The 21659-nt window shown below is 49.3% G+C and overlaps 2 protein-coding genes across 2 annotated transcripts in view; both read left to right on the plus strand.

The window, feature by feature from the left end:
* Nucleotides 1-12268, plus strand: part of srrt (serrate RNA effector molecule homolog (Arabidopsis)) — a 35818-nt gene extending 23550 nt beyond the window's left edge. Inside the window, exons 14-18 of the mRNA XM_059642567.1 lie at nt 1297-1490; nt 1726-1891; nt 4041-4130; nt 7002-7095; nt 11968-12268. Of these exons, the coding sequence (XP_059498550.1) occupies nt 1297-1490; nt 1726-1891; nt 4041-4130; nt 7002-7095; nt 11968-12043 (620 nt within the window). The 3' untranslated portion in view covers nt 12044-12268. The remainder of the gene's footprint in view (nt 1-1296; nt 1491-1725; nt 1892-4040; nt 4131-7001; nt 7096-11967) is intronic.
* Nucleotides 12269-17773: 5505 nt separating this feature from the next.
* LOC125448642 (cysteinyl leukotriene receptor 1-like) overlaps nt 17774-21659 on the plus strand; it is a 47968-nt gene continuing 44082 nt past the window's right edge. The window contains exon 1 of the mRNA XM_048524069.1: nt 17774-17860. Coding sequence (XP_048380026.1) covers nt 17788-17860 — 73 coding nt within the window. The 5' untranslated portion in view covers nt 17774-17787. The remainder of the gene's footprint in view (nt 17861-21659) is intronic.

Here is a 21659-nt window from a genome sequence, read left to right on the forward strand (position 1 = left end):
CTCGCCGAGCTGGTTTCTTGTTTCGCAGACGTTTCGTTACCGTGCTGGGTAATATCCTCGGTGCAGCCTCTGATGAAGTGTCGGTGTGTTTTCCTGCCTGGTTTTTAAACTCTGGGGTCTGTTGCGATGGATTGCCTCACTTCCAGGTTTCCTCCGGAGTGGAATGTTTATGGGATCGAATTCAATGTGTTTATTAATAGCCTGCTTCGTGGAGTGCCATGCTTCCAGGAATTCTCGTGCTTGTCCCTGCCTGGCCTGTCCCAGGATCTTGGTGCTGTCCCAGTTGAAGTGGTGGTTTTCCTTGTCCGTGTGGATTGAGATGAGTGAGTATTGGTCATGTCTTTTTGTAGCCAGTTGGTGTTCATGGACTGTTGTTGTTTGTTCCCTTCTTGAGGTGTTTCTTGCAGTCTCTGCAGGGGATCTTGTATGATATTGGTCCTGTCCATGGCGGGGAGTGGGGTCTTTAGTCCAGACAAGAGCCCACTGCAGCAACATGGAACTATGCCAAGATGAAGAGGGATTACCTCTTCCAAGTGCTCAAGGCTAATGGACATCCAAAGAACTGGATCAGGACATGCCTACGGGAACAGCATCAGAAAGATTCTACATGCCCCGACACACTGATCACACTACCCTACATCAGGAACACGTCAGAACTCACCACAAGACTCCTACGACCGCTGGGCATCAGAGTGGCACACAAGCCCATATCACCCCTATGACAAGTGCTCACCCAAACTAAAGACCCACTCCCCGCCATGGACAGGACCAATATCATACAAGATCCCCTGCAGAGACTGCAAGAAACACCTCAAGAAGGAAACTAACAACAACAGTCCATGAACACCAACTGGCTACAAAAAGACATGACCAATACTCACTCATCTCAATCCACACGGACAAGGAAAACCACCACTTCAACTGGGACAGCACCAAGATCCTGGGACAGGCCAGGCAGGGACAAGCACGAGAATTCCTGGAAGCATGGCACTCCACGAAGCAGGCTATTAATAAACACATTGAATTCGATCCCATAAACATTCCACTCCGGAGGAAACCCGGAAGTGAGGCAATCCATCGCAACAGACCCCAGAGTTTAAAAACCAGGCGGGAAAACACACCGACGCTTCATCAGAGGCTGCACTGAGGATATTACCCAGCACGGTAACGAAACGTCTGCGAAACAAGAAACCAGCTCGGCGAGGCAACCAACCTCAACACTCACAAGCCGAGCTACAGATCTACTGCAAAACCTTAGAGCCCAGTGATCTGAATGTGACATGTGCTCCTGTCTAGTTGCGGAGTGGCAGAAACTGTTTGAGGAGAAGTTGACACCGTTGTTCAGTGTGAGGGAGTGCCTTTCTGAAGAAGATGCAGCAAAGATGGGAAAGAAGGACCCTGAGCAGGAATTGGAGAAGTTTATCCTGGCCAATACACAAGAGCTGGCCAAGGACAAGTGGCTGTGTCCTCTGAGTGGGAAGAAGTTCAAGGTGAGCAAGTTACCACCCTCTCAAACCACAGACATCCTGGTTCGCAAGCAAGTTTTCATTTAATCGCAGTCCTCTAATTTCTTCAGTCTTCGCATCCCACTCTAATGCTTCTGTTCCGAAAAGTTCCAAGTTGAATCCATGCACTTGCTGGCTCCTTCAGTGTTGTTGAGTTTCTGGTTTGTTAGTTTGTCGTCTGATTATTGTACAGTGTTTCACCATCTCCGTTTCACTTCAGGGACCAGAGTTTGTTCGTAAACACATTTTCAACAAGCACAGCGAAAAGATTGAAGAGGTTAAAAAGGAGGTCTCGTTTTTCAACCACTTCCTCATGGACGCAAAGAGACCGGCTCTGCCAGAGATTAAATCCAATCAGGCACCAGCACCGGGAGCCCAGCCGCTCGGTGAGTTCACACAGAAAGGGCAGTCACAAACACGGGGCTTCACCTTTCACAACACGGCTCTTTCAGTCTCAGTCACTGTTAGCGTCTGCCACTCCCTCTACGCTGTCCCCCCGAATTCACACACTCCCAGGGCAGGGGCAGCACGGGGTTAGGTACAGGGTAAAGCTTCCTCTACACTGTCCCCCTGCATTCACACACTCCCAGGGCAGGGGCAGCACGGGGTTAGGTACAGGGTAAAGCTCTCTCTACACTGTCCCCCCACATTCACACGCTCCCAGGGCAGGGGCAGCACGGGGTTAGGTACAGGGTAAACTCCCTCTACACTGTCCCCCCACATTCACACGCTCCCAGGGCAGGGGCAGCACGGGGTTAGGTACAGGGTAAAGCTCCCTCTACACTGTCCCCCTGCATTCACACACTCCCAGGGCAGGGGCAGCACGGGGTTAGGTACAGGGTAAAGCTTCCTCTACACTGTCCCCCTGCATTCACACACTCCCAGGGCAGGGGCAGCACGGGGTTAGGTACAGGGTAAAGCTCTCTCTACACTGTCCCCCCACATTCACACGCTCCCAGGGCAGGGGCAGCACGGGGTTAGGTACAGGGTAAACTCCCTCTACACTGTCCCCCCACATTCACACGCTCCCAGGGCAGGGGCAGCACGGGGTTAGGTACAGGGTAAAGCTTCCTCTACACTGTCCCCCCCACATTCACACGCTCCCAGGGCAGGGGCAGCACGGGGTTAGGTACAGGGTAAAGCTCCCTCTACACTGTCCCCCTGCATTCACACACTCCCAGGGCAGGGGCAGCACGGGGTTAGGTGCAGGGTAAAGCTTCCTCTACACTGTCCCCCTGCATTCACACACTCCCAGGACAGGGGCAGCACAGGTTTAGGTACAGGGTAAAGCTCCCTCTACACTGTCCCCCCACATCTCTCACTCCCAGGACAGGGACAGCACGGGGTTAGGTGCAGGGTAAAGCTCCCTCTACACTGTCCTCCCACAATCCCACACTCCCAGGACAGGGGCAGCATGGGGTTAGGTGCAGGGTAAAGCTCTCTACACTGTCCCCCCACAATCCCACACTCCCAGGACAGGGACAGCACGGGGTTAGGTGCAGGGTAAAGCTCCCTCTACACTGTCCCCCCACATTCACACACTCCCAGGGCAGGGGCAGCACGGGGTTAGGTACAGGGTAAAGCTCCCTCTAACACTGTTCCCCCCCACCGTCGGACACTCCCAGGGCAGTGACGGCATGGCGTTAGATACAGGGTAAAGCTCCCTCCACACTGTCCCCACATCAAATACTCCCAGGACAGGGACAGCACGGGGTTAGGTACTGAGTAAAGCTCCCTCCACACTTTCCCCCCCAACATCTCTCACTCCCAGGACAGGGGCAGCACAGTTTTAGGTACAGGGTAAGCTCCCTCTACACTGTCCCCCCACATTCACACACTCCCAGGGCAGGGGCAGCACGGGGTTAGGTACAGGGTAAAGCTCCCTCTAACACTGTTCCCCCCCACCGTCGGACACTCCCAGGGCAGTGACGGCATGGCGTTAGATACAGGGTAAAGCTCCCTCCACACTGTCCCCACATCAAATACTCCCAGGACAGGGACAGCACGGGGTTAGGTACTGAGTAAAGCTCCCTCCACACTTTCCCCCCCAACATCTCTCACTCCCAGGACAGGGACAGCACAGGGTTAGGTACAGGGTAAAGCTCTCTCTACACTGTTCCCCCACATTCACACACTCCCAGGGCAGGGGCAGCACGGGGTTAGGTACAGGATAAAGCTTCCCCTACACTGCCCCCCCACATCTCTCACTCCCAGGACAGGGACAGCACGGGGTTAGGTGCAGGGTAAAGCTCCCTCTACACTGTCCCCCCACAATCCCACACTCCCAGGACAGGGGCAGCACGGATTTAGGTACAGGGTAAAGCTCCCTCTACACTGTCCCCCCACAATCTCTCACTCCCAGGGCAGGGACAGCACGGGGTTAGCTGATTGATGATGCAGTGCTTGCTTTACTATTGCCGTGAGCATTAACTGTGCTGTCTCTTTTGCTGTTGCGTGTTTCGGGTCTGTTTTGAATGTTGGATGGTGATTCGCTCGCTCGCTTGAATCAAACACCCAGTTGTATTTGTCTTGCAGGTTTGAACCCCGCTATGGGTTATCCTCACCATTCTCCCCAAGGTTTGATTGGGTTCGGTCAGCCCCGTCCCCCTGTGATGGGATTTGCAGGTAAGGTCTGCAAAACTGAATTAGCTTGACTGCCCACAGAGTGACTGGCAGGAAGTTGAACTTGTTGCTGTATATTTGGGCTGCACAATTGCTTCACATTTATAGCAAGATGGCACACAGGCCTCTCGGCCCATCCGCTCTGTGCTGGTCTTTCAGATCCACATGAGCTTTCTCCTAGCTCCCCCTCTCTTCCTCTCAGCATGGCCTCCTGTTCCTTTCTCACTCCCTCCTTGGTTCATCCAACTTCTTCCTTCAGTTTAGTTGGATGGTTCTCTGCGGGAGCAAATTCAGCATCTTTCCCACAGTCTGGCTCAAGAAAGCCAGGACAGGGTAACATTGCGTGATCCATTTAGATCTGTCGCTTCAGTCTCTTCCAGTTTGTCATGGTGTTTGAGTTGCTTTGTACCTTGGGGCTTTCTCTTTGTCCTGATGGGGTAGATGAAGCATCAGTTTTGCTGTGACAGCCCTGTGTGGATATAGTCATCTCAGGCCATACTCCCCAGGTGATCAGCGAAATGTCACTCCACATATCCTCTCGTACTCTTTCATCTGAGTGACATTTGGAACCTGATAGCTGCAGTGCATAAGTTTGTTTTGTTAATCACTTTATTTGTGTGTGATGGATTTTAAGATTGCTTCAGAAGAAAACAGGCAGAAGTTAAAGGCACCAAATCATTTTGAGGTATCTGGCTTCCTTTGGTTGTACATCGTGAACCACAAATTGTGTCAAGCCCTCTTGCACCTTGTGGAGAGAGGGGGTCAAGGGGATATGGGTGTTGCCGGGGTGGGGGGGGTTGTAAAAATGTTTGCACTCAGCTTTCACCAATCCGTCTTGCAATCTGCTTGCATTGAGATGGTGGGGAGAAGAAAATCTGCAAACTGTAGGATCTTAGCAACCGTTTTCATTGGGAGAGTTTGTGAAGATTACTGAGGCCAATGTAGTGAAGCTAGAAGGAGAAGATTTTATAGGACGGTATAATCTCACTTACAAGCTGTGCACCCAACTCGTGTCAGGATGCTGGTTGTCACCATGCAATACTGAACCTTGTTTCATCATTTGCAACAACATCGCTGATTTGTATCTTAACCCACAGCCTACTTTCGTTCTTCTTAATATCTTTACCCAAGAGGAGTTTGCAAAAGAAGGCACAAAATGTGCACATTTTTGTGAAAAGGTTCATCTGTCTAACACAGTGCCGTCCCTGCCCTGGGAGTATTTGAGGGGGGACAGTATAGAGGGAGCGTCACTCTGTACCTAACCCCGTGCAGTCCCTGTCCTGGGAGTGTTTGATGGTGGGGGACGGGGGAAAGGGGGAACAGTGTAGAGGGAGCGCCACCCTGTACCTAACCCCATGCTGCCCCTGCCCTGGGAGTATTTGATGGGTTACAGTGCAGAGGGAGCTTTGCTCTGTATCTAATCCCATTTCTGTCCCTGCCCTGGGAGTTTTATTCTCTGTTTAACACAGATGACTTGATTGGATTTTTTGAATCAGTCTTCATTAGAATGCATATAAGTAGCATCCTGGAAAGTGTAAATCAGGGCTTGAAAGAACAAGAGAAATTCAGAGTTGCAATGACCAAAGAAGTAATGGTGTGTACATTACTGGAGTTGTGAGTCAACATGTGCCCAGGTCCTGATGGGTTTCATCCCAGGGTCTTCAAAGGAATAGCCAGTGGAATAGTGGACACGCTGGTTTTAAATTTCCAAAACACACATTCGATTCAGGGAACATTCCTTTAGGTTGGTAAATATCTAATCCACAGAAGGATGTGAATGCATTGGAAGCAGTTCAGGGAAGGTTTATAAGGCTGACACCCGAAATAGGCAAATTTCTTGAAGAGGAGAAGCTAGATAGGCTTGGTTTGTAACCTCGGGAGAGCAGAAACGTCTGAGTGACTCCAGTGAAACACACAAGATCCTGAGGAGACGTGACCGGGTGGGTGTGGTGAGAAAGTTTTCTCTAGTTGGAGAATCTGTAATGAATTTAAAAATCAGGGAACATCCATCTAAACCAAAGATGGGGAAGCATTAATCTCTGAGGGTTGCGAGTCTTTGGAATATGAACCTGGAGTGTTTTGCTTCATAGGACATTGGTGAAGAAGTAGCTGATGTCACGTGTGCAGTTTTTATTTTCTCACTTATAAAAGGATAAGTGGCTTGTCTTTAGAAGATTAGGCCATGTCTATTGGAGACTAAAAGACTGACACGTGCCGTTAGTGAAATATTGAAGATTCTGAAAGGCTTTGACAGGGTAGACACGAGAGAATGTTTGCATTTAAGGTTGAATCTAGAATGAGGGGAGATAGCTTGGACAGAGATGCTGCAAATGTTTTGTTGTTACCCTATGGAAGAATACTAGAGGATGTGTCATTATGTTTTAGAATAGCCTAGCCAGATTTTCGAGTGACATGGAATTCAAGGGTAATGATTCCTAATGGCTGACAATTATTTGCTTGTGGTTAAGAGAACTGGTGGTGGTTGTTAATGATCAAAGCATATCTAATTTAGAATAAATACCCGTTAGGAGGGTTCTGACGTACTCTGCTAGTGTCCCTACCCATGGCTCACATTGTCCAGTTCAAATCCTGCCTGCCCTCCAGGTGTCTGACAATGTGTCTGTGCAGGTTAGCTACAAAGATCGTGGGAAATCTCCGATACTGGGTGTGAGCTGAGACTGAGAAGGTCAGCAGACACTCCCTAAAGAAGTGTTAGGTGTTTAGGCTTCTCTCTAACTAGCTTAGACGCTAAACAGTAGAGGGCAGGCAGGAAAGTGGAGTTGATGTCACAGTGATGGTATGAAATGACAGCTGCCGTTTGATGGGACTCGTGTTTGACAGGAATTTGTTGACTGTGCCTTTTCTCCCCCACAGCCGGACCAGCCTACCCACCACCTCAATATGGTGGTCGTGGAGCCTATGAAGCATATCGAGGGCAGGGAGGCTACCCAGGGAAGCCCAGGAACAGGTTTGTTTTGGTGTTTGGCAAGAACTATTTGTCACCAATTAAATTAAACCCCTTGTCCTCTCTTACCTGCACTGACCAGATTTTTTTTTTCATCATGTCCCTCCAAAACCTCATCCCTTCCTTTCTGTAGGCCACATCAGGTCCCAGAACTCTCCAAGATCTCTGTACTCCTCTGGTTTTAGCCCCTTGTACATTCCACCCTTTCTCAAAAGTTCTGCACCTCTCTCCTAAAAGTCTACCTCACGGACCAAGTCTTTAGCTAGCAGTCCTTGTGGTTTTCTCAGTGTTTGTTTGACTTGTCTACCTGCATGGCAGCACAGCGCAGTGGGGATGTGGTGATGTACCTTGTCAGCATTAATCGGCCTACAGCTTACTTCCTCTTCCATGTTTTTCCTTCATTTCAATTTGTTGTAAGAATCATTTCTCCCTGAAATGTAGGAAGCGAATCTTGGGGCATCTACAGGAACAGTATTCTGTAATTGGAATTGTCTCTCTCTATCGCAAACCCCTATCCCACACGTTGGTGAAATAGCAGAAAGCCTTACTCACTGAACTGCCAATCTTGCACCAAGTTAGTTTTTATTCATTAGTAGGATGCCAGTGTCCCTGGCTGGGCCAGCTTACATTTCCCATCCCAAGCCACACCTTGAGAAGGTGGGGCTGAGCCGCCTCCTTGAACCACTGCAGCCCACCTGCGATAGATGGACCCACAGTGCCCCTTAGGAAGGGAACTCCAGGATTTTGACCCAGCGACACTGAAGAAACGGCGAAATATTTCCAAGTCAGGATGGGCAGTTGCTCGGAGGGGAACATGCAGGGGGGTGATGTTCCCATGTACCTGCTGCCCCTTGTCCTTCTGGATGGAAGTGGTTGTCGGTTCGGAAGGTGCTGCCTGAGGATCTTTGGTGAATTTCTTGTAGGTGGTACACACTGCTGCGACTGAGCTTCGGTGGGGGGAGGGAGTGGGATGTTTGTGGATGTGGTGCCAATCGAGCGGGAGCTGCTTTGTCCTGGATGGTGTTGGGCTTCCTGAGTGTTGTTGGAGCTGCCCCCATCCAGGGGCAAGTTGGGGGGGTGGGTGTGGTATTCCATCACCCTCCTGCCTTGTGCCTTGCAGATGGTGGGACAGGCTTTGGGGAGACAGGAGGGGAGTTATTGCTACAGGATTCCCAGTCTCTGGCCTACTCTTGTATTAAAATGCTGAGTCAAACTGAGTTTCTGGTCAGTGTTGACAGTGGGGCATTCAAGGATGTAATTCCATTAGACATCAAGCCACCCATTACCCTGGAACACTTGACCAGTTGGATCGGTGCCCAGGATGGGCTACATACCTAATGGGTATAAAAATTGATGATCAGACTTGAGCTACGGTGAGACCGTATTCGGCTTTGCTGAGTTTTGTTGATTTCATTCAGTATGTTGCATTCTGCTATCAGATTTACAGTGCGTACAGGATGTCCTGTTTCAGCAAGTTCATGGTTTCCAGATAACAAGTCTTCCTCTCACCTTGCATTTATTCACTCTAACCTTGTTATCGAATAGGTCTGAATGGCTGACAGCTTTTTCCGCTCGACCTCTTGGCTAGTGATGCCTTGCTCTGTCAGCAAGACGTGCCTCTCCGAGATTGCAGCCTGAACAGGAGTGTTTGGCCTGAGTTGTGTGGCCAAGTTCTTTGTACTGTATGGGTTCACAGTGTAGAGAGAAGCCAGTCAGCCCTTTCTCCCAGTCTGTGTGTTTCCAATGCAGGGACAGAATGACTGAATATCTCCAGGGGTGCGTAACTGCAAACTGCTGCTAGGAAGCAGCTTGGTTTGGTTTGGTTGTTCACTGCTGTTTGTTGTCAGTTTGGCCCTGGCTTGTGAGCACGTACCTACACCATATCGCTCTCTACTGGAGGAGAGCCGCTTGGAGTTAGTTTTATTTCTGCATTTGTATTAAATCTGCTGTAATTTGTCCCTCAGTTCCAGGCTCCAAGGAAGATCCAGAGTGTAGGGGTGGTGCTACGTCAATGCCAGTGTGTGGGTATCCACAGTACCCAGTGCTTACACGTGGTTTGTCGTGGGCAGCCTCTGAAAGATGTTTTACTGCCTTTGAACTTCACCTTAGTCCTCTGTCCTGACACGTACAGAGACCCTTTCACGTACCACCCCTATGTTGCTGATCAACATTCAGTCCGGCAGAACTTCAATTTGAAAGTTATCCTCGTTTACAAATCCCTCCGTGGCCACAACATGTCCCACTTCTGTACCCTCCAGACCGTACACCCCCTCCCTGTCTGTGTCACCCCCTCCAGCCCCTACACCCCCCTCCCTGTCTGTGTCACCCCCTCCAGCCTCTACACCTCCTCCAGCCCCTACACCCCCTCCCTATCTCTGTCACCCCCTCCAGCCCCTACACCCCCCTCCCTGTCTGTGTCAGCCCCTACACCCCCCTCCCTGTCTGTGTCACCCCCTCCAGCCCCTACACCCCCTCCCTATCTCTGTCACCTCCTCCAGCCCCTACACCCCCTCCCTATCTCTGTCACCTCTTCCAGCCCCTACACCCCCTCCCTATCTCTGTCACCCCCTCCAGTCCCTACACCCCCTCCCTATCTCTGTCACCTCCTCCAGCCCCTACACCCCCTCCCTATCTCTGTCACCCCCTCCAATTCCAGCCCCTTGACCATCCCCCGATTCCCATCGCTCCCCCATTGGGGGCCGTGCCTTCAGCTGCCTGGGCCCCGAGCTCTGGAACTCTTCCTCCTAGCCCCCACGACCCTGTCTCTCCTCATGTAAGAGTCATCTTCAACCCTGATCGCTTTGACCAAGCTGCTGGCCACTTGTAGTTAATGTTTCCTTGTGGGGTTTGATGTCAGGTAATGTTTGCATGTGGCAAAGCTGTTTGTCCCATTAATTGTGTTAATGGTGCTATATGAATGCACGCTGTTGTAGTAGCTGTCTTGTATGACACTCCCTGGAGCTCCAACTGGAGTTTTCCCACTCCCTGATCCCTCAAGCACATGTAGAAGTGTGGCAAGCTTAAGCTTAGGGGATAACGGAAGAAGCCAATTCAAAACAAAGGATGTAGAAGCGGAGGGATCCAGGTACGCTTACGAATAAATGAGTGGTGCAGAGGTTGGGAAAAGTGATCACTAAAGTACGACAAATCTTCAGCTTGAAACACCAACCGTTGAAAGGGCATCCCATCCCCATCCCTGTAACTGTGCATTTCCCCCGGCTATACCACCCCAACCTGCTCATCCCTGGATACTGAGGGGACAATTTAGCACAGCCAGTCCACCGTAAGCAGCGCACCTTTGGACTGTGGGAAGAAACCGGAGTACCCGGAGGAAACCCACGCAGAGATGGGGAGACTGTGTATACTCCGCTTGCCGGAGGGTGGAATCGAACCTGGGTCCCTGGTGCTATGAGGAAACGATGCTAACTGCCGAGCCACTGTCCCAAGCCATGGAGGACAAAAGCAGGGACCTTTATTGTGAATGTGCAGAAGACACTAGTTAGACCTCAGTTGGAGTATTGTGCCCCCCCCCACCCCCAAATTTCTGGGTCCTGCACCTTCGGGAGGATGTGACGGCATTGGGAAGAGTGCAGAGCAGATTCAGATGAGGGACTGTAGTTACGTGGGCAGTTTGGAGCAGCTGGGACTGTTATCCCGGGAGACGAGAAGCTGGAGAGGAGATTTGATGAAGATGTTCAGTGCCGTGGCCAGATTCGATGGAGAGAGACACTTCCCATTGCAGGGCAGGTCAAGGGGGGGTGATTGGGGTTGGGGTAGGGGTAGGGGGAAGGACTGAGAGCTGGGAGGCACTGATTGAAGGGGATTGGTAAAAGAAACAACAGTGAGGCAAGGAGAAACTGTTTCTCACGCAGCAAGTAGTGAGGATCTGGAACGTGCTCACTGATAGTGTGGATGAGGCAGGGTCAGACTGGAATTGGATCATTACCTGAGAAATGAGAATGAGCAGGCCTGAGAGAAGTTTGAACAGCCCTGTACTTTTCAGATCTGTACTCCAGGTCCTTTACCCAAACATTGACCATCACTTTGACTTTTTAACACCGCACGAACTTTTGCTTCGAAAGAGCAGGCCCTTGTTTTCAAAAACCAGCAAGGGGTTCTTTCTCTGTCTGTACTGCAGGCCGAGTGAAAAAGTCGGGGATGATTATTTTTGTAGAAGCATAATAAGGTCGTGTACTTGGCCTGGAACAGCCCAGAACCTGGTGAGGAGCCAGTGTTTGCAGAGAGCAGGGTACCCTGCTGTCTCTGTGTGCTGTCCCACCTCTGTAAGGCAGCTTACACTGGGGAAGCAACACATCGAGGAGTTTGGGGGCAAAGCCTGAGTGCCACAGATCGAGCAAGAGAAAACACGACTTCATTTGGGGTAGGACTGGCATTGGCCATAGAGATATCCTCGATGAAAGGTTTGAACCTGCTTTTTGTGCTTAGTGTTGTTCTGATTTCTCTTCCTCCCTGCGTCTGTATTGGATTCTGCTGCTTATTGACTTCCAGCCATTACACCTGCCCCTCTGTAGACCACCTCCCTTCCTGCAGCTGCTGCCACATTCACCTGTCCCCGTTTGGACATTCACTGGATCCTTCAGCCTGTCATTACTGGGGAAGATTCCAGAGGAGAGCCACAGGCTATTGCCCACCACCCCCCTCCCCCACCCAAGAACCGCTATCCCTGACTTCCCACCTTCTACCCACCAAGTGGGGCCACTTCCCCAACAAAGACACCGTCTGGCCAGGAATGGCTGAGACTGCTGTGATAGCACAGATGACTGAGGGGAGAGGCTGGAGGTCCGCTGCTTGTGGGAGGGATATGGAGAGCTTGCCCACAGAACGCACATGATATCATCTGTTGTTGCTTTGCAGGATGCTGAGAGGAGATCCCAGAAACATTGTAGAATACAGAGACCTGGATGCTCCAGAGGATGTGGACTTTTTTTAAGTGCTCCTGATCAGGCAATCCATTAACGAGACCATTTATTATTTTGTTCTTTTGTTAAATTAAGGAATTTTTCATAACGTCGTCGGTATTTTACCCAGGCAGATAGTATGTTGTAATGTAGAGTTTTCTGTTTACCCCGGAAACGCTAACCCGTACCCAGAAACAGTGATGTAATGTGTTCTTCCGGAGCGTCTGAAATAAAAGGAAGTATCACGGGTTACACAATGTTTGTTTTGTGTGTAAGGCTCTCTGTTGTACTGGAGGTGAAAACATCTCACTGGGATTTCTGCACTTTTCTGATGTTACAGACCGAACCAGGCCCCTCATACTGTATTAAAATGGTAGCCTAGACTCTGACATTTTCTTACTGTAAAGGTAAATATCAGGTCCCGTGTTCCAGATGCAATGCAACTGGTTAAACTACTCAACATTAAGCAAAACACAATTTATTCAAACAGTAGTTAAAAATACAGTAAAAGAAACAGGAACTTGAAACAAAAACACTATTTGAAAACTTAACCGAATAATAGATACAGTAACTCTTACTAATTCCAATATGGTAACATCACATAAAGACCCCCATGGCAAAAGGTAAATTCAGAAAACAGATTGTTTCACATGCAACTCCAGCAGCTCAGGAAGAGAAGCCCCAGCTTTTTGGCTGTAATCGGGAGAGGGGAAAACATAACTTCTTCAAGACCCTAACAACAACTGCTGAAAGCTCAAAACTAAAGCTCCTGGATCGGTGACAGCTTGACCTCATCTACTCAGGCTGCTTCTGTCATTCCAATTTAAAAAAAGCAAACAAACCCCGAGCCTCAAAAGTTGTTAATCTTCCCAAAGGCTGCTCAGCGGCTGTCCCCCAGTCGCTCTGAAAGAAACCAGGACAAAATAACCTCTTAAAGCACAGCATTGTCACGCTGACATTCACCAGCAGCTCGGAATTGTCCAGTTAGAAGTTAGCTGGGCAGTGAGGGCCTTTGGCACTGAGCCAGGAAGCTTGTTATCCTCATGTCCAGCACTTGACTTGCAGTTGGAACGCCTCCTTGCTGCTATGTGTTATTTCAAGCTGGATAACAAGATGCAGGAGTCCCTACACAGAGTCATATAGAAAGACAGTCCCTCTGGTCCAGCTCATCCTTCCTGGCCAGATATCCAAAATTAATCGAGTCCCATTCAGCAGCATTTGGTCCATATCCCTCTAAACCCTTCCTATTCATGGCCCCATCCAGATGCCCTTTAAATGTTGTAACTGTACCAGCCCCCACCACTTCCTCTGGCAGCTCATTCCATACATGCACCACCCTCTGCGTGAAAAAGTTACCCCTGAGGTCCCTTTTAAGTTTTTCCCCCCTCACCTTAAACCTATGCCCCTCTAGTTTTGAGCTCCCCTACCCTGGGAAAAGACCCTGTCTATTCACCGTATCCATGCCCCTCATGATTTTATAAACCTCTATAAGGTTCCCCCTCAGCCTCCGACACGAAGAGACAATAGCCTGTGAGTCTGTAAGGAGTGTAGTCGGGGGCTGAGAACGCAGTCTTGCGAAGTATCACTGTTGAGGATTATTGTGGAGGATGTTTTGTGTATCCTGTGTGTGTGGGAGCGAGTGTGTATGACTGTGCGTGACTCGTGTATGTGACTGCTTGCGTGTGTATGACTGCGTGTGCATGTTTGTGTGTGACAGTGCATGCACGCGAATGTTTGTGTGTATTTGTGCGTGTTTGTGCATGCACATTTGTGTGTGTTGCAGTATCTTCATGTTTGTGTGCAGGTGTTTGTGTGTGTGCGCGTGCGACTGCGTGTTTGTGTGTGTATGCACGAGACTGCGTGAGCACGCGTGCTCCATGTGCATGTTTGTGTGACTGGATGCGAGTGTGTGTGCGCAAGTGCGTGCCTATTTCTGTGTGTGTGCGCGTGCCCGTTTCTGTGTGCACGCACAACTGCGCACTTTTGTGTGTGTTAATGACTGCATGCGTTTGTGCATATGTATGGACTGGGAGCCCACGTGCTCTGTGTGCATGTTTATGTGTGGGTGTGTGTGCGCACGGGCTCCTATTTCTGTGTGTGCGTGCACATGACTGCGTGTTTTTGTGTGCGTGCGCATGACCGCGCTTTTGTGTGTGCGTGCGCATGACCGCGCGCTTTTGTGTGTGCGTGCATGTGTTTTTGTATGTGTAAGACTGGGAGCACGTATGCATATGTTTGTGTGTGGGTGAGTGCGCGCATGCATGTTATATTGTGTGCATGCACGCACGCGGGTATGACTGAGCATGCATATGACAGCGTGTGTGCTGTGCATGACTGCATGTGCGTGTATAACTGCGCTGTGTGTGTGTATGTTTGCACATATAGCAGTGTATGCATGTGTGTGTATGACAGTGTGCGCGCGCATGTGTACGACAGTAAGTGCATGATGGTGTGCGTGTTTGTGTATGACTGTGCACACGTTTGTGTATGCGTGTGTTTGTGTATGCTTCTGCGTGCATGTGTGTTTGTGTATATTTATATAGATGTTTGTGTGCAGAGGTGCGCATGCATGTTTGTGTATGGCAGTGCATGCATGTGTGTGTATGGCAGTGCACGCATGTGTGTGTATGGCAGTGCACGCATGTGTGTGTATGGCACAAAACATGCATGATGGTGTGTGTGCATGTGTATGTATGAATGAGCACATTTTTGTGTGCGTGCATGTGTATGATTGCGCACGTGTTTGTGCTCATGTATGACTATGCATGTTTGTGTGTATGACTGCCTGCATGTGTATGTGCACATTTGTGTGTGCTTCTATGACTGTACATGCATGTGTGCATATACAAATGTGCATATGACAGTGTGTTTGTAACTTGTGTGACTGCATGTTTGTGTGTGTATGTGACAGCGTGCGAATGTTTGTATGGCATTGACTGCATGTGTGTTTGTGTATGACAGTGTGCGCGTGTTTGAGTATCTGCATGTTTGTGTGCGGATTTGTGTGTAACAGAAATCTGGAGAAGGGTGTAGACCCGAAACATCAACTTTCCTGCTGCTTGGCCTGCTGTGTTCATCCAGCTCTACACCTTATTATCTCAGATTCTCCAGCATCGGCAGTTCCTACTACATATCTCTTCCATCTATTGACTCCATTTATACTTCTCACTGCCTCAGAACGATGGTCAACACCAAAGACCTCTCCCACCCCAGTTATAATCTCTTCCACCCTCTTCAGTCAGGCAGAAGATACAAAAGCTGAAACACACATACCAACAGATTCAAGAACACCTCCTTCCCTGCTGTTATTAGACTTGTGAATGGACCTCTCAAATTTAAAATTTAATTCTGATCTCGCTGTCTGTGCACTTTCTCTGCAGCCATAACATTGTATTCCCTGCTTTGTTCTATTACCCTATTGCACTTTGTATGGCATGACCTGCCTGTGTAGCGTGCAAAACAGAACTTTTCATCGTACCCCGGTACATGTGACAATAATAAATCAAATCAATTAAATGATCTCATTACAGCTTTGGCCCTAAACATGGGTCAAAGTGCTGAGTTACAGAGTTGACGCTGTCAAGGCGTTATTCAACCGGGTGTGGCATCAAGGAGCCCTGGCAAAACTGGAGTCACTGGGTGTCAGGGGGCAAATGCTCTGGTGATTGGAGTCAGACCTGACACATAGAGAGATGGTTGTAATTGTTGGAGGTCAGTCATCTCAGCTCCAGGACATCTCTGCAGGAGCTCCTCAGGGCAGTGTCCTGGGCCCAACCGTCCTCAGCTGCTTCATCAATGACCTTCCCTCCATCGTTAGGTCAGGAGTGGGGATGTTCCCCGATGATTGCACAATGTTCAGCACCATGCGTGACTCCTCGGATACTGAAGAATTCCATGTCCATATGGAACAAGATCTGGACAATATCTTACTTCAGTGGTGAGCAAATTATTGGAAAGGGCGCTGAGAGTTAGGGTTTCTGATCACTTGGAAAGGCACAGTTTGATTTGTGATAGCATGGATTTGTGAGGGGGAGATCATGCCTCACAAACCTTATTGAATTCTTTGAAGAGGTGACCAAACACATGGACGAAGATGGTGGAGTGGATGTGGTATACATAGATTGAAGTAAGGAGTTTGATAAGGTTCCCGATGGTAGGCTCATGCAGAAGGTAAGGAGTAATGGGATAGGCGGCAATGTGGCAGATTAGATTCAGAATTGGCTGACCCTTAGAAGACAAAGGGTTGTAGTGGATGGAAAATATTCAACACGGTGCTCAGTTATGAGTGGTGTACCACAAGGATCTGTTCTGGGTCCTCTTCTATTTGTGATTTTTGTAAATGGTTTGGATGAAGGAGTGGAAGGGTGGATTAGCAAGTTCGCGGACGATACGAAGGTGGGTCACATTGTGGACAGTGCAGAGGGCTGTTCTAGGTTACAAAGGGACATTGATAGGATGCAGAGCTGGGCTGAGAAGTGGCAGATGGAGTTTAACCCTGAAAAGTGTGAGGTGATTCATTTTGGAAGGACAAACTTGAAAGCAGGACACAGGGTTAACAGAAAGATTCTTGGCAGTGTGGAGGAGCAGAGGGATCTCGGGGTTCATGTCCACAGTTCCCTGAAAGCTGCCACCCAGTGGATAGAGTTGTTAGGAAGGCAGATGGTGTGTTAGCTTTCATTAATAGAGGGATTGAGTTCAACAGCCGTGAAGTTATGCTCCAGCTATAAAAAAGCCTGGTTCAGCCACATCTGGAGTATTGTGTCCAGTTCTGGTTGCCTCATTACAGGAAAGATGTGGAAGTGTTGGAAAAGGTGCAGAGGAGATTTACCAGGATGTTGCCTGGACTGGAGGGAAGGTCTCCTGGGGAAAGGTTGAGAGAGCTAGGGCTTTTCTCTTTGAGAGGTGTATAAAATAATCAGAGGTATAAACAGAGTGGATAGCCAGAGACTTTGTCCTAAGGTGCAGGTAGCTATTATGAGGGACATTAGTTTTAAAGTGAAAGGAGGTAGATATAGGGGAGACGACAGATGTAGGTTCTTTACTCAGAGAGTGGTCGGGGCATGGAATGCATTGCCAGAGAGGGTAGTGGGGTCGGCATCATTAGGGGCATTTAAGTGGCTCTTAGATAGGCATTTGGATGATAGTATAAGGTAGGGGTGGAGGTTAGATAGACCTTCGGGTTAGAGTAAAAGGTCGGCACAACATTGTGGGCCGAAGGGCCGGTGCTGTGCTGTGTTCTATCCAGGCCTGTACTGACAAGTGACATTTTGTACCTCACAAATACCAGGCTGTGACTACCACCAGCCAGAGTCAATCTCACCATCAATCCAGTGGGTGCGAGATTCTGGACTGATGGATCCACTGCGAGATCTCCAGAGTGTGGGATCCACTGGGAGATGGTAGAATGCCAAGCCCATCTCAGACCCGGGCACCTCTGAAGACCTGACTCGAATTGTTAACTGTCTCTCAACAGTTACTGGCTCACCACCTGAATTTATAAAGCATTCTCTTTTGTCCTAATGATATCTAGTTAGTGATCTTCTCAAAGCACTGGCAGTTATATATTAAAGTCATTTTGCTTCCCCCACCCCCCGTCCCACCACTACAACTCTTGTTTTGACATCTTCATCAATGATATTATCAGATGGAGTTACACAGATTCTGTCTCCCTCACGCACAGTCATTTCCTCCCCCTCTGCAGCTGGTCGACACCCGGCGAGGACCATCGCAAACAGCAGCAAGCACGGTCAGTTCCATGCTGGGTCCTGTGTTACTGATGGATATTTCAGATCAGGGAAGATTCAAGCTGGGGTCAGAGAAACTGCTGAGTCGCACAGCTGCCATCTCCGGTAAGGGGGGGGGCGGTTTTGGTCAATCTCTCTCTCTCTGTCACTGTTAAAACAGAATTTGTTCACTCTCTTGGCGAAGGCAGGAAATGATAGAGCAGATTTGTCCACCTCTCACCACCTTGCAATGTCCTGGAATGGGTCCAAGCCAAAGCGGTCTTTACCAAATGCCCCTGTTAAAATGTTGGGGAAATTCTGTTGGTGCTGTGTTTACAGAGAGTCTCACATCAGGGCAAACAAAAAAAACAGGAGGAATTACAGATATAAAAATCTGGCTGTGACACTTGGAGATGTGCCACCAGCTTCCTGCTAACATGTCAGAAAGGGATTTTGTACCAGAGATAGGGAGGGGCTGGAGGGGGTGACAGAGATAGGGAGGGGGTGTATTGGGACGGAGGAGGTGACAGAGATAGGAAGGGGGTGTAGGGGCTGGAGGAGGTGACAGAGATAGGGAGGGGTGTAGGGGCCGGAGGGGGTGACAGAGATAGGGAGGGGTGTAGGGGCTGGAGGGGGTGACAGAGATAGGGAGGGGGTGTATTGGGACGGAGGGGGTGACAGAGATAGGGAGGGAGTGTAGGGGCTGGAGGAGGTGACAGAGATAGGGAGGGGTGTAGGGGCTGGAGGGGGTGACAGAGATAGGGAGGGGGTGTAGGGGCTGGAGGGGGTGACAGAGATAGGGAGGGGTGTAGGGGCTGGAGGGGGTTACAGTGATAGGGAGGGGGTGTAGGGGCTGGAGGGGCTGACAGAGATAGGGAGGGGGTGTAGGGGCTGGAGGGGCTGACAGAGATAGGGAGGGGGTGTAGGGGCTGGAGGGGGTTACAGAGATAGGGAGGGGGTGTAGGGGCTGGAGGGGGTGACAGAGATAGGGAGGGGGTGGAGGGGCTGACAGAGATAGGGAGGGGGTGTAGGGGCTGGAGGGGGTTACAGAGATAGGGAGGGGGTGTACGGGCTGGAGGGGGTGACAGAGATAGGGAGGGTTTGGAGGAGTTGGAGAAGGTTACAGTGATAGGGAGGCTTGATTTTCCCACAAGAGGAACTATCATCCCGCTGGGTCTAATATCTTTTAATCAAGTTGCCTTTGCCTCTAAACTGCAGCAAATACAAACCCATCCTGTCCATCCTCTCATTAGACAAACGGTCAATTCTCCGTGTCTGACTCGTAAATGAAAACAACCTGGATTTTCGCAGTCTGAAATAAAAGCACTTAGTGCTGGAGACCCTCAGCAGGTCTGGAAGCATCTGTAACTTGAATTCACATTTTGTGTCCTGTATTTGTCTGATAATCCTTCAAAGGTGAGTCATGTTTGATTTTAAATATCGCCTTTGTTGCTCTCTTCACAGATGCTGTCAGACCCGCTGTGTTTCTGCAGCTGTTTCTGTCTTTGCTGGTCTCATAATCCTTCTCTGAACTGTTTCTGATGCATTTACGTCCTTCCTGAAATAGGGAGATCAGTACTGTACCCAGTACTCTACATGGTGTCTCACAACAGTCTAGAGCTTACAGCATGGAAACAGGCCCTTCGGCCCAACTTGTCCATGCTAACCAGATATCCTAAATGAATCCAGCCCCATTCACCAGCATTTGGCCCATATCCTTCTAATCCCTTCCTATCCATGTCCCCATCCAGATGCCTTTTAAATGCTGTAACTGTACCAGCCCCCACCACTTCCTCTGGCAGCTCATTCCATGCACGCACCATCCTCTGTGTGAAAAAGTTACCTCTCAGGTCCCTTTTAAATCTTTCCCCTCTCACCTTAAACCTATGCCCCTCTGGTTTTGGACTCCCCCACCCTGGGGAAAAGACCCTGTCTATTCACCCTATCCATGCCCCTCATGATTTTATAAACCTCTATAAGGTCCCCCCTCAGCCTCTGACGCTCCAGGGAAAATAGCCCCAGTGTATCCAGCCCCTCCCTGTAGCTCAAGCCCTCCAACCCCGGCACCATCCTTGTAAATCTTTCCCGAACCCTTTCCAGTTTCACAACATGCTTCCTGTAGCAGGGAGACCAGAATCGCGCACAGTATTCCAAAAGGGACCCTGACCAATGTCCTGTACAGCCGCAACATGACCCTCCCCACCAGCTCCGATGCACTGACCAATAAAGGCGAGCGTCCCAAACACCTTCTTCACCGCCCTGTCTACCTGCAACTCCATCTTCAACAAACTATGAACTCTGCCCTGTACAGTTTCACAACATGCTTCCTGTAGCAGGGAGACCAGAATCGCGCACAGTATTCCAAAAGGGACCCTGACCAATGTCCTGTACAGCCGCAACATGACCCTCCCCACCAGCTCCGATGCACTGACCAATAAAGGCGAGCGTCCCAAACACCTTCTTCACCGCCCTGTCTACCTGCAACTCCATCTTCAACAAACTATGAACTCTGCCCTGTACAGTTTCACAACATGCTTCCTGTAGCAGGGAGACCAGAATCGCGCACAGTATTCCAAAAGGGACCCTGACCAATGTCCTGTACAGCCGCAACATGACCCTCCCCACCAGCTCCGATGCACTGACCAATAAAGGCGAGCGTCCCAAACACCTTCTTCACCGCCCTGTCTACCTGCAACTCCATCTTCAACAAACTATGAACTCTGCCCTGTACAAGTGTAGCATACCTTCCTAATTTTGTACTCAGCTCCACCTTACAATAAATGATGGCATTGTATTAATTTCCCAACTGCTTGCTGTATCTGCATGCGAACCTGTAGTAATTCATGTCGAAGACCATGTATAAAATGTGCTCTACAAATTAAAACCCCAAACTCCTTATAAACTGCGGCTTCCATACATCCACAGGCAAACATCAATGTGGAACAAAAGCCACACTGGTGGATAGAACGCTGGAAAATGTTTCTGCAGTTATTGTTCACGTGATCTGTGAAGTTGGTCCCTGCAGATCTGAAAGTTTCTCCTCAACCTCCCTGTGTTCTCAATGCTTCACTGGTTTGCAAAAGGCACAGGGTGACTGTTTCCATTTGCGAGACATCTCTGACTTCTCCCGTTCAAAGTTCTTCCGCTGAACGAAAGATGAGCTGGTTTTCTTCAGACTTGAAATGGCTCTCTGAAGAGAACTGGGAGAGGGGTTTTATTTTGTTCGTTGGTTTGGCTGCTGTCAATTCTGCTCGCTTGCTCCTCAAGCCTGACCTAGTTTTCTGTCTGCTTTGCTCACCACCACACCGCCCCCCCCCCAACCCCTACCAACAACCAGTCAGGTACAGGATCTTTGTGGTTGATGATCGCTCCCTCGTCCACACAAACCAATCATCATCATTTTTGAACAGCCCCTTGATGCTTGTTTGTCTGCATGTCATTGGAAACTTCAGCGACACAAACTGGGTTCTCAAAAAGATACCGGTTTCTTTACTTTGAAAGCACATTGCCTTCCTCGTAAATCCCTGAGTTTCCAAACAGCCCGTTCATATTTCAGTCCACACACTTAAGCCATTTCAAAGACATTTATTACAAAACATGGAACATACAAATGACAAAACTCAAAGACTGACATCCATTTACTCTCCTTCCCCTCCGAGATAACCTTAATATTGATTAACAACACGAACAAAAACAGAAGTTGCTGGAAAATCTCAGCAGTCAGAGTTAACATTTCAGGTTGAGTGAACCTTCCCTCAGAACTCGTTAATATTTATTAAGCATTTCATTTATTCCAATGTTTTACATGTGGGGCACCGCATTCACAATTACACTCTCTATTTTCTATCATATGAATAATTTTTGACGTTCAGTGGTTGAACCAAAAGACTCCATCCAATTCGTCTCGCGTTTCATTTCAGCATCT

This window comes from Stegostoma tigrinum, chromosome 45, assembly GCF_030684315.1.
Source record: "Stegostoma tigrinum isolate sSteTig4 chromosome 45, sSteTig4.hap1, whole genome shotgun sequence".
Classification (NCBI taxonomy): domain Eukaryota; kingdom Metazoa; phylum Chordata; class Chondrichthyes; order Orectolobiformes; family Stegostomatidae; genus Stegostoma; species Stegostoma tigrinum.